We start from the raw sequence: 11,734 nt of genomic DNA, 5'->3' as shown, positions 1-11,734 counted from the left end.
AATGAATCGGAAGATAAAGCCTACTTTTGAAACTTTATTAAATGTTGACACGAACAGCCCAAATACCCTTATTGAACCAGCTATGAGTCAGCAAATATATTTCAGGCCACCGTAAGGCAGGTGTAGCCTTGGACTTGCAGCTTCGAAAGAATAGTTAATGTGAGTAGGCTACAGTTCAGTATCAGAGTTCACTTGGAGGGGAGAGATGTGTGATTAACCCATGGATGTATTTCCGCATTAACCTCACGGTGAACTGGCTAGAAGGCAGCTCGCGCTGCCCTCGACAAGACTCGCTTTTCCCAAAATGGCTGTTTTCTACGGACTTTTGAGTTTGGGTGCGAAAGCGCTGATAATTCTCTCCGTTCTCCTCTTCGTAGCGTTTCTCTGTTACTGCTTGTACATCAAGCACATACATATGAAATATGACCACATACCCGGGCCACCGAGGGACAGGTGAGCAAAGCCGGCCGTTGCTGTTTCACTCTAAAAGTATTGTTTTAAAACACCGAGCGACTCCCCCTGTGTTTACTCCCCCGTAGCTTCTTACTGGGGCACTCGCCGACGTTTCTGAGGACGATGAAAAACGGACTCGTGCACGACAAATTCCTGGAGTGGTAAGTTCCGCGCAATACGGACACGAACCTCAGGAAAATTTGCCTCAGGAACTTCCGCGGCTCCAGGGCTTGTGAGTTAAGTTAATTTCGCCAGCAGGCCTCGTTATGCACGTCCTTTTTTCATCTTCGCCACCCTCTGTTTGCATGTGTGTCACTGACAGGAGCGAGACGTACGGCTCTGTGTACAGGGTAAATGCTCTGCACTACGTCAGTGTGTGTGTGTACTGTCCAGAGGCGACAAAGGTAAACATCTGTTACATCAGTACTGCAAAGGCAACAGTATAGAAGTGCACGCAACAACATATACACTACACTACAGTACAGTATGTGTGTGTGTGTGTGTGTGTATATATATATATATATATATATATATATATATATATATATATATATACACATCAAAGCTGTCACCAAGGCAGCTTTTTACCATCTCAGAAACATCAACAGAATTAAAGGTTTTCTCTCCCAAAAAGACCAGGAGAAACTCATCCATGCATTAATCTCCAGCAGACTCCATTACTGTGATGGTCTTTTAACTGGACTTCCCCAAAAAGAGCATTAAACATCTGCAGCTCATCCAGAACGCTGCTGCTAGAGTTTTAACCCGGACTAAGAGATCTGAACACAACACATCACACCAGTTTTAAAATCTTTACACTGGCTTCCAGTCAGTCACAGAATAGATTTTAAAAGCCTGCTGATGGTTTACAAATCCCAGAACGGTTTAGGCCCAAAATACATCTGTGATATGTTCAGAGAATATAAACCCAGCAGAGCTCTTAGATCCAAGGACTCAGGTCAGCTGGTCCAGTCCAGAGTCCAGACTAAACATGGAGAAGCAGCATTTAGCTGTTATGCTGCAAACAAGTGGAACAAACTGCCAGTGGAGATTAAACTTTCACCAAATGTAGACGTTTTTAAATCCAGGTTAAAGACATTTCTTTTCTCATGTGTCTATGCATGAAATCTGCATGGTATCTTTTAATTTATCCGGACTGTTGCTTATTTTTAAATTCATTTAAATTATTTGATTTGTTTCTCTTCATATTCTGTTATGTATTTTTAATGCTTCTTCCACTCCCTGCTGCAATAATTTATTTTATGTAAAGCACTTTGAATTGTTTTGTACATGAAATGTGCTATATAAATAAATTTGATTTGTTTTTTATATATATATATATATATATATTGGGGCTGGACAAGTTAACCCGTTATTATCGCGTTAACTCATTAATCATTTAACGCCGATAAATATTTTATCCCGCATTAGCGCAGGTTTTATTATTTATTTTATTATTGTAAAAGTCTGTTGCTCACAGGCTTTTATTTTGTAAAAGTCTGTTGCTGCCTGCTGCGGAACCGGAAAAGAAAGTAATCGGCGGATCCACCAAACATGGAGAAGGGTACAGAACTTTTACTCGGCCTTTTTCATTTTAAAGTTCTTCCAGACGGCGGCGTCGACAGAACCAAAGTCATCTGTAAACACTGCCAAGTTGAATTGACTTATCACCGTAGGAGTTCCAGTCTAAAATAAGGCAAAACACATAATTAATACCAGCAAGTCATTCAACGAAACGGACAGTAGAGCGAGGGTTCTACATAAAAATGCTGATGTTAAAAGTGTGTTTGCACAACAAATGTTATGGCACTTTAATTCATATGGCAGTACATTTAAAATAAAACTAAATGCTAAAAGCTATACACTACTTTTGAATTCATTTTTGGATTTTGCGTACAAATGCGATTAATCGTGATTAATCAGGGACATCATGTGATTAATTAGATTAAAATCGTTTTTAATCGTTGCCCAGCCCTAATATATAAATATATATATATATATATATATATATATATTCCAGTGGGGCACAACCCTCAACTGGATTAAGCGGGTATAGGAAATGGATGGACGGATGTATTCCAGTGCTGCGTGCATATTTAAGTGGTTCTGGTTTCAGGAAATCTTGATGTCCCCGAAGTACCCCAAGGACAGGAATGTCTACAAGAGGCTCTTTAACCTGTTCGGTCAAAGGTCAGACTGTCCAGCTTGCTTTACTCCTCTTGGTTGCGTGTACCTCAGTGATGGTGTACCATGTTGTCAGACTGTTGTAGCAATAGTAACGAACAGGGGCGGCGTCCTCTGTGATGCTGTCATTGGTAGAATTCCTCAGCCGGCCTCGTAAGGTACGGCATCCTTGGATCTACTTTCAGTTAGAGCTGGAGTGATCCCTTTTGTGATGTCAGACGTATCAAATTTACCGGCCTATGAAAGTACCCTCTCACCCGTCTCCTTCGCAGGTTTTTTGGCAACGGTCTTGTAACAGCTCAGGATCACGAGCTCTGGTACAAACAGCGGCGAATCATGGACCCTGCGTTCAGCAGCTTGTGAGTCATTCAGTTTCCGCTCATGATTTATTTGACACCTGTTGTTTTTCGGCACTTGTGGATCCTGGTTGGTTTATTGAGAAACCTGTTTCCGCGCAACGCTCTCCAATGACGGGAAGTCATTGAGGCTGTGCTGCTATGTGCTTTTCCATTGTCTCAGACTTCCGTTCTTTCCAGGTATTTGAGAGGTCTAATAGGGACCTTCAACGAGAGGGCGGAGAAACTGATGGACAAGCTTACGGAGGTTGCTGATGATAATACGGAGGCCAACATGCTGCATCTTGTCAACTGTGTTACCCTTGATGTCATTGCCAAGGTATGCTCATTTTCACAGCTACCTCCACAGTAGCGGCTTTGATCAAACACATTTTTCTTTGATGTGACAAAAAACACCAGTTGTTCCCAATGGTTCTAATCATTTCCTGGCTATCTTTGTAAATAAGTATGTGCTCGACCCCCCCCCCCCCCCCCCCCTTGATAACTCCTAGATTGCTTTTGGCATGGATTTAGACCTCCTGACGAACAGCTCACCTTTCCCTAAAGCCATCGAGACTTGTCTTAAAGGGATGATGTACTATGTCAGAGACTACTTATTTCAGGTATTACTCAAGCGTCATGTGATTTGGAGTGCGTACGTCGAAGAAAAATCTTGTCGGCCGCATTGTGACATCTTCAGGCTTCAATTCCAGTTCAATCCAAAGAACCGAGCATTCATTAAGGAAGTCAGGGACGCATGCCGCCTGCTGCGCGCGACTGGAGCCGAGTGGATCCGCAAGAGAAAGACCGCCATGCAAAACGGCGACGACGTCCCCAAAGACATCCTCACGCAGATCATCAAAACCGCTGCTGCAGGTTGTACCAAAATCAAAAATTTATAAAATACATGTGTAATATGCAGTGTGATTTAAGTGCGCCTCAGTAACTCAATAACAGATTCAGTATGTGGATAGATAACACACAAGGGTTTGGTACGCATCGCTGCACAGTGGTGTTTTTTGCATTCATTTACACATTTTAGTATCGTGTGTGTTTGCACTACTTTCACAGGAATTCAAGAAGAGCCAGCTAAATGACTCATGCTTTTTCTTGATCTAACAGAGGAGAGCGTTACCGAAGAAGACGAGGAGCTGATGTTGGACAACTTCATAACGTTCTTCATCGCGGGTGAGTTTGTTATTCCTGCTCGCAACTGTGGGCACACGGGGGCTTTGAAAATGTCTGGAGCGCCACTAAGCGAGCAGCACAGTGAAGCTGAAGGAGCCTCCCTTGTCAGGGACAAAGTGCTGGGAAAGTACAGATTGAGGTTGTGTGCGTGCGCAAGAGATCTCAGAAACTCAAGAACACCGTTAAATCTGTTATCGGAAAATGGAAAGAATATAACGCCACGAAAAACCTGCCGAGAAAAGGCGAGACCGCCGTTACTCAAGAGCCTGGTAAGGGGAGCCGCAAACTGAGAGGTAACAAAGAGGCTCCATAGCAGCGACTGGAGTTACCCGCCTGTGCAAGAAGGTGAAGATTTCCCAAGACGTGTGAAAGAAAGTAATCTGGCCAGAGATAACACTGCCTCTACAATAAAGCACAGTGGTGGTGAGGTCATGCTGTGTGGCTGTTTTTCATCGTCTGGGCTTGGAAAAATGGGTCAGAACTTAAGGAATGATGGGTGGTGTAAAGTAAGCGTGTACGGACTTTGAGGTATGGGGACAAATATCTACGCATGTTTAAGTTATCTGAATTTTTCTTTAATGTAATTTTTCAGTGTCAGTTTGTGTCACTGTTGCAAATATTTCTCACTAAAAGTGGTCGGCGTGTTGTGAAAAAGTGTCAAAGGGGGTTGAATAATTAATTAATATTATTAATATTTAATCTATTTTTTGTATTATTTTGCCATTTAAGGCCTGCATTTTCAGTTTAGTCACAACATAAACGGACACTTTTTCCAAAAAACGGTGTCCGATTGAGCTTTCTCTGCCAAATGGATCATTTTTAGGGCAAGAAACAACAGCCAATCAGCTCGGTTTCTGCATCATGGAGCTCGGAAGACATCCTGAAATACTGGCGAAGTAAGAACTAAATGATTCAGTGCTCGACAGTTTGGGATATAGCGGGTGTTCGGTGGTTTAAAGTACTGTTTTTTTATTTCTCAGAGTGAAGAAAGAGATAGACGATGTCGTCGGGATGAAACGGGACATAAGCTACGATGATCTTGGCAAATTGATTTACCTCTCTCAGGTAAATCCTACTGATGATGTTAGTAAATCAGCCATTCCTCCAGCTGTGATCCTCACATTAACCCCCCCTCCCAACCCAGGTGCTGAAAGAGACTCTGAGGATCTATCCGACAGCTCCGGGCACATCCCGTGAGATCGTGGAAGACATTGTCATCGATGGTATCCACATACCTCGGGGACTCAGCTGCATAGTGGGTATCTTGCCATGAAAATGTGCTTTTGCTTTAAAGCAGAAAACAAAGTGTCTGGTTTATATGTACGAACGACGGCAGCATTGATCATTTGTAGGATATAACAAAACAAGACCTTTTCGTGGATTGCTTCCAAAGTAGGTCAAAATGTTACATCGATTCTTCTGATGTTCAGTTCAGCTCCTATGTGTGCGGGAGAATGGAGAAATTCTTCAAGGACCCACTGACATTTGATCCAGACAGATTTCACCCAGATGCTCCCAAGTAAGTCGAAAGAAGTTTCCACCTGTTGACAGCTTTTACTTTTGCTCCGATGTCAGAAATAGTCCCAGATAAAAGCATCTTATCTGTTTTATAAGGCCGTATTACTGCTACTACCCCTTTGCCCTCGGGCCACGCTCGTGCCTTGGACAGAACTTTGCTCAGGTGGGTGGAACAAAACAATCAACACACAGACTCCCAGTGCATACAGACTCTTTCTGAGATCAGTGGGTGGTGGTGTGCTTTCAGATGGAGGCTAAAGTGGTGATGGCCAAGCTGCTCCAGAGGTTCGATTTCACCCTCGTCCCGGGACAGACCTTCGACATCCTGGACACTGGCACGCTGAGGCCAAAGAGTGGAGTGGTGTGCTCTGTCAGACACAGGAATTACAAAAACTGAGCGGCCTTAAGACACGCCAACATAAAAAAAACCAATCATATTAGTCCATAAACTAGCTGAATGTTGAGATCTCTATTCTCCTTATTTCTTCTTCCACATGCAGCATATGTTGTAAAACTGTCTCTCTGGTTTTATTTCCTTGATGATCAAAGCCAGATCTTGTACACTTACCAGCCCATATCAAACCTGCCTTTCTTAGGCAAAGTCCTAGAAAAAGTTGTATACCAACAGCTTGGTGACTTTCTCCTGTCTAACAATGCTTTTGATACTTTCCAATCAGGCTTTAGGCCCCACTACAGCACTGAGACAGCTCTGATCAAGGTGACAAATGACATCCGCCTGAACACAGATGCAAGTGAAGTCACAGTCTTAGTTCTGCTGGACCTGAGTGCTGCCTTTGACACAGTTGACCATGCGATCTTATTACAGAGGTTAGAAGACTGGGTGGGAATCTCTGGTCGTGCTTTAAACTGGTTCAAGTCCTATCTGGAGGACAGGAAATATTTTGTTGAAATTGGTAACTGTGTCTCAGACCAAATGGCTATGACCTGTGGGGTTCCCCAGGGGTCAATCCTGGGACCCGTATTGTTCAATCTGTACATACTTCCACTAGGCCAGCTAATACGCAGTTATAATGTGTCCTACCACAACTATGCAGATGACACTCAGATCTACGTGTCACTGACGGCAGGAGAACACGGGCCTGTAGATACACTGTGTCGCTGCATCGAACAGATCAGTGTGTGGATGCAAAACAATTTTCTCCAGCTAAACTCAGACAAAACTGAAATCATTGTCTGTGGCCCGCAGAAACAAAGAGAAAGTGTTATCAGTCACCTTGAGACTCTCTCTCTAATACCTAATGAGCAAGTTAGAAATCTCTGTTTCATAACCACTGACTCTTATATGTGACGACTTAATGAAAATCAAGATAAACTGCAGCTAAAAGTGTGATATCTGACTGATTTTCTTTGTGCTCAGTATGCTGTTACCTGTGGCATTTTTTTCCCCCAACTGCTCTTCTGACCATTACTGACAGTGTACACATGGGGGCGCTGTGACCTTGTTAAGAAATCTCAAAAGCTCCTATTAAACTGCAGATGTCCCATTCATAAGCGTCTTCTGCTCACCTAAATGTGTCGATGTGTTTGTTCTTACATTTGAAGGATTGCATCTTTTCATTTGATCGAATTAATAATTGGACCAGTTACACAGAAGCCGCCTTTTATGTTTAAAGGTCAACAGAGAAGCAACTTAATATTTTGTCAAAATCAAACACTTATTTGTAATGCACACCGGTGAATAACCGCAAAAGGTTTCAAGGTCAAAAAAAGTTAGATTTAATTGCGGGATACTAAATATCTGCTTGCTGAGCCGTATTCCAGCGCTGTGTTTAACATGAAATACATATTTCCAGTTTTTCGGAGGTGCCCTGAACACATGTCGTACTGTTGCTTTAAAGAGGGCTGAGCCTGTCCCCCCCCCTGTGAGGCTTCAGCGCACTTTTCGTCTACCTGCTGCCCACTTCTATCCCACGTCTTGATTGGCCGTCTTGAGCCAAATCCTCTTGAATGATTTCAAACTCGAGTGTTTGGACAAGGAGGAGGGGGGGAGTCCGCTCGTATTTGGAGTGGTAATACCGAGCTGGTTGGGTGGAAAGGACTGAGCTCCACGTCCACTACACATACCATCTCAGTGAAAGAGGTTTAACCGAGGAGGAGCGTTGTTGACGGCCAAAAAACGCGTCCGAAACGGCACCACCGGTGGGAAGTGAGTTGAAATAGGGAGCGCGTTTGCAGAAACGCTCGCTGTTTTTCGATTAAAAAAAATAACAATTGCAAAAGAAATTTAAATATCTGGATTTTTGTAGCCTATATTTATTTGTTTTAATCAATTGTGTGGATGGATGTCCGGCGAAGATGGCACACATAGCTGTGGGACGCGGTGCGCTGTGCTGACCGGACTCGACGCCTGGGACTAGATGGACCTAGATTGAGAGTTGCTGTGAATTGGTGTAAAAAAAAAACCAAAAAAAAAAAACCATCCGTGTTTGTTGTGAACGGAAAATCTGAGTGCGAACAGTTGTTTTGGAGATCCCGCACGGCTTTTCTCTAACGAGATTAGTGAGGCCATTCAGTTCGCGCACGGGGTTGTCTTGGCATCACATTGTTATTTGTCGTTGCCACCGGCCCGTTGGAAATCAGAACACGGCACACTTGCAGATTTTGGACAATGTATTCGTGCTTGAACACTATTCCGCAACTGAGGTTAGGTTAAACAAGTCTCCAGAGTGAATTGCGGGCCACGGTATTCAAGAACTGAGATTCAGTCAAGGCAAGTCATGGCTAAAAATCCATCCGAGGGGCCAAAGGATGACCTGAGCCTGCTGACGGACGACGAACTGCTGCGGTGCAGTAAAGATGACCTGGTCAGGAAATTAAGGAGGGTTGACGGCGAGAAAATGAATTTGATGATTGAGCACGGCAACATGATGAAAGACATCAACCGGCGGCTGCAGGTGCACCTGCACGAGATCCGGAATCTGAAGGAGATCAACCAGAAGCTGCAGGATGACAACCACGAGCTCCGGGAGCTTTGCTGCTTCCTCGACGACGACAGGCAGAAGGGCAAGAAGCTGTCCCGGGAGTGGCAGCGCTTCGGCCGCCACACGGCCAGCGCCATGTGGAAGGAGGTGGGCACCTACATGATGAAGCTGAAGGAGCTGGAGGCCAACCAGGAGACCGTGCTGAGGGAGAACTCCGAGCTGAAGGAGATCGTCCTCATGCTGGACGAGGAGAGGAACGGCGCAGGGTCCAGGAGCTCCATAGACAGTCAGTCCAGCTTGACCAACCTGAATGGAGGCACCGGGACGGTCAGGGATGTTGGAGACGGCAGCAGCACGTCCAGCGCAGGCAGCGCGGGCAGCCCCGACCACCACAATCACAACCACATACACAAGCCCCCAGAGAACAGTAAGCTGGGTCCGACCATGAGGAGGTCCATGGATGACCTGTCAGCGCCGCACCATCACAGGAGCATCCCCAACGGGCTTAATGGTGAGTACGCGCAACTGTTGAACCGTGGAAACGCACACTTTGTTTTTCACACACTTGTAACGCAGACATGGTCACTCAGCCCATTTCACCAACCAGACCATTGAGGGCTTCTGAAATGAAAGCTTTTACACCCTTTTTATTTCCTCAAAACTGTCCACAAAACTCTCTCGGCTTCATTCCTCATAGATTAATACACTCAGGCTTTGTGTTGTTTTTATGTGAATGTGAGTGACTTCTCTGGCAACAGATGCTGATCAGAATGGTTGTGAAGGATTAACAGGGGGGGTCGGTTTAGCTTCACTGTAAAGTCTTGATTGGGGTGATTATGGCACACACACACATACACACACACACACAAATGCACATGCAGCATCCTTAAGAGGTCGTGTCAGTCCAGAGGTAATGCATCATTTGAGTCTGCACTGATTTAGGCCACTGCACTGATTCAGGCCACTGCACTCATGGTTCACAAGGAGGAGGACTTAACTTAGCTTTTCGATTGGACTTTAGCAAGTTGAATATCGTGGGGTTGTTCGCTGATTATTATAACTGTAGGGGAAGGGCACTCATGGCTGCTTTGGTCCCTGATGAAATGCATGGCACCGGACCAGAAATCAGTGTCCCTGTAAGACCTAAATTACATGGCTGAAAGCTGCAGACAAGGATGAAAATGCCATGACGGAACATGAGGACCGTAAGCCCCTGTTCAGCCAGCACATCGTGATCTGTTTTTGGCAAGAGGAATAAACTCAGATTCACAAAAATCCTCCATCTAGCTGCAACTTTAGTTTTTATTTTGCCCTGATTTACAAGGGCAGCAGCAGCAGCACGTAGGAGCTCAAAGCAAGCGGCTTCAAATCAGATCACACGGGTCACATTATCCAACAGACCTTCCTGGAATTATGTGCTGCGAAAAAACCGCGCAGGTAACGAAACACAACAGCATGGCAGTATGGACGAGGGAAAGCCAAGGGAGCCCTTAATCCAAATATGGACACCAACATGTTCGCACGCGACATTGGGGGCAGTTTTGGCTCCCATTACGTAACATCACTATTGTGTCCACCGTGGCCTAGTGCCTCTCTGAGCTGCTGCTTCCCTGGATGTGTGTGACGTTGTGTGCCTCCAAGGCTTTGTGTGCTATCTCGCTGACAATGATGTACAAATATACAACAGTATGGGAAAGGCCAGATTCATTTGAAAGAGCTTTTTATTATTAACAGCATTGTTTAACCCAATGCACTGGTAATGAGACTGATCCTATCATGTCCAAGGCTCAGCATCACAAATGCCTCTGGCTTTCATACCATTGTAAACAACTCCGTGTGGAACAGAATAGAATGGCTATTGACATATTTTGAGTTGGCATTTGATAAGATCAAAAAAAGAAAAAAAAAACACACTCCAGTGCAGATCAAACAGGTGTTCCCCCCCCCCCCCCCCCTTCTCGAATATATAAATATAATTCTTGGCTCGAACCCCGTTGTTGCATTGGCTTTTACATGCCAGACTGGAAAGAAAATGGTCTTCTTCACCACCACAGATTTACTCAGTTGACTGGTTGAAATCCGAGTGGCGTGACCATGTTGCGAGGTCAGGTCCACCCGTGGTGTGAGGTCTAGAGTGGCTTTATTTAATGCCGGCCAAATGCCACAGGCTCCCCTGGGCGTTTAGGAGACAAGCTCGAGGATTGCCACTCAAGTGCTAAATGAACAGCATCTGTCTGGTTGCCAGAAACACACACACACACACACAGAGGAAGAAGAAGAAGTAGAGGAGGATGAAATTAGTTGTAGTGTGCAGACTAACAAGTTAATCGAGTTAGATGCTGCTTATGCTTCATACATTTCCTGTCGGCTCAAAGTTTTTCCTCATCTTTTTGGCTCATCGCAATCTGTAAGACTTCCATCTCTTTGGAGGCAAAGGGAGAGGAATGCATGAAGGGGAGCCCAAGCGAAGGGCCCCCAGTGGGCCTTGGTTGGTGTCAGGGGAGTGTCTGAACGGCGGCAAGGGGTTGGTTGGGAACCTTGGGAGTGTGGAGGTGGGGGCTGTTAGAGAGCATATTGAGCTCAATGGAGGCGGGCATTGGGAAACGTCCTGCTGTCTGCTTAATTGAATTTCTTGAGCACTGACATTGTTGACCCCCCCCCCCCCCCCCCCCCTTGCCTTCTCTTGTGTCCGTGTGTGTGCTTGTTTACCTGAACATAGTGTGTGCTCAGAGTGAAGGCGTCTGTTTAACCGTCTGCTTTTTGTACCTTGAAGTGGGTTTCATAACGCTCTCCCCGGTAGTAACAGGCTTCTCAAAGTCTGCATTCAATTTTGGCAGCATGGAACCCAATTCCAGTCAAAGGCCGACTGAAATATGATGCTTTCACAGAGAGCTTGCATTAAACGCTCTCGTGGTGCCTTCCAAACTGAGTATAGCTGGATGAGATTAACAGGTTGGAACAACTCTTTTGACATTGTCCAGATGAGCTGATAAAGATCCTCTCTGCTCGTTGACCTTTAGCAGACCTTCACATGCTCCCCTGGCCTTTTAGCTGACAGTGGTTTTAAGGGAGAGGCTTTCTTGCTCAGCAAATAAAGGCGCTCTGAATATTCCA

The 11,734-nt window shown here is 45.0% G+C and overlaps 2 protein-coding genes across 6 annotated transcripts in view; both read left to right on the top strand.

The window, feature by feature from the left end:
- The first annotated feature begins 80 nt into the window (after positions 1-80).
- Positions 81-7,190, top strand: LOC142375499 (cholesterol 24-hydroxylase-like). 2 transcript variants are annotated; one of them, XM_075459531.1, is made up of 16 exons: positions 81-159; positions 378-453; positions 540-614; positions 776-857; positions 2,570-2,643; positions 2,910-2,996; positions 3,174-3,312; positions 3,485-3,595; positions 3,686-3,848; positions 4,095-4,160; positions 4,984-5,056; positions 5,141-5,225; positions 5,305-5,415; positions 5,591-5,679; positions 5,775-5,841; positions 5,926-7,190. In XM_075459531.1, the coding sequence occupies exons 2-16, from the start codon at positions 416-418 to the stop codon at positions 6,073-6,075; spliced, it is 1,410 nt and encodes a 469-aa protein (XP_075315646.1). In that variant the 5' UTR covers positions 81-159; positions 378-415; the 3' UTR covers positions 6,076-7,190. The 2 variants fall into 2 exon arrangements, with proteins under 2 accessions (XP_075315646.1, XP_075315645.1); XM_075459530.1 differs by lacking the exon at positions 81-159 and having other exon boundaries at positions 186-453.
- A 558-nt stretch (positions 7,191-7,748) lies between these two features.
- The window catches only part of ccdc85cb (coiled-coil domain containing 85C, b), a 45,868-nt gene continuing 41,882 nt past the window's right edge, over positions 7,749-11,734 (top strand). For all 4 annotated transcript variants that reach the window (XM_075459535.1, XM_075459533.1, XM_075459532.1 and 1 more), the window contains exon 1: positions 7,749-9,131. In XM_075459535.1, coding sequence (XP_075315650.1) covers positions 8,417-9,131 — 715 coding nt within the window. In that variant the 5' untranslated portion in view covers positions 7,749-8,416. The remainder of the gene's footprint in view (positions 9,132-11,734) is intronic.

The sequence above is a fragment of the Odontesthes bonariensis genome, chromosome 24, assembly GCF_027942865.1.
Source record: "Odontesthes bonariensis isolate fOdoBon6 chromosome 24, fOdoBon6.hap1, whole genome shotgun sequence".
Classification (NCBI taxonomy): domain Eukaryota; kingdom Metazoa; phylum Chordata; class Actinopteri; order Atheriniformes; family Atherinopsidae; genus Odontesthes; species Odontesthes bonariensis.
Note: the sequence above shows the minus strand (reverse complement) of the source record. Positions and strands in the feature narration are given on the sequence as shown.

Coding starts and splice junctions, on each gene's coding strand:
- LOC142375499 (XM_075459530.1), top strand. CDS start 305: ATGGCTGTTTTCTACGGACTTTTGAGTTTGGGTGCGAAAGCGCTGATA. Junction 615..775: donor CACGACAAATTCCTGGAGTG/GTAAGTTCCGCG, acceptor TGTCACTGACAG/GAGCGAGACGTACGGCTCTG. Junction 2,644..2,909: donor TTTAACCTGTTCGGTCAAAG/GTCAGACTGTCC, acceptor TCTCCTTCGCAG/GTTTTTTGGCAACGGTCTTG.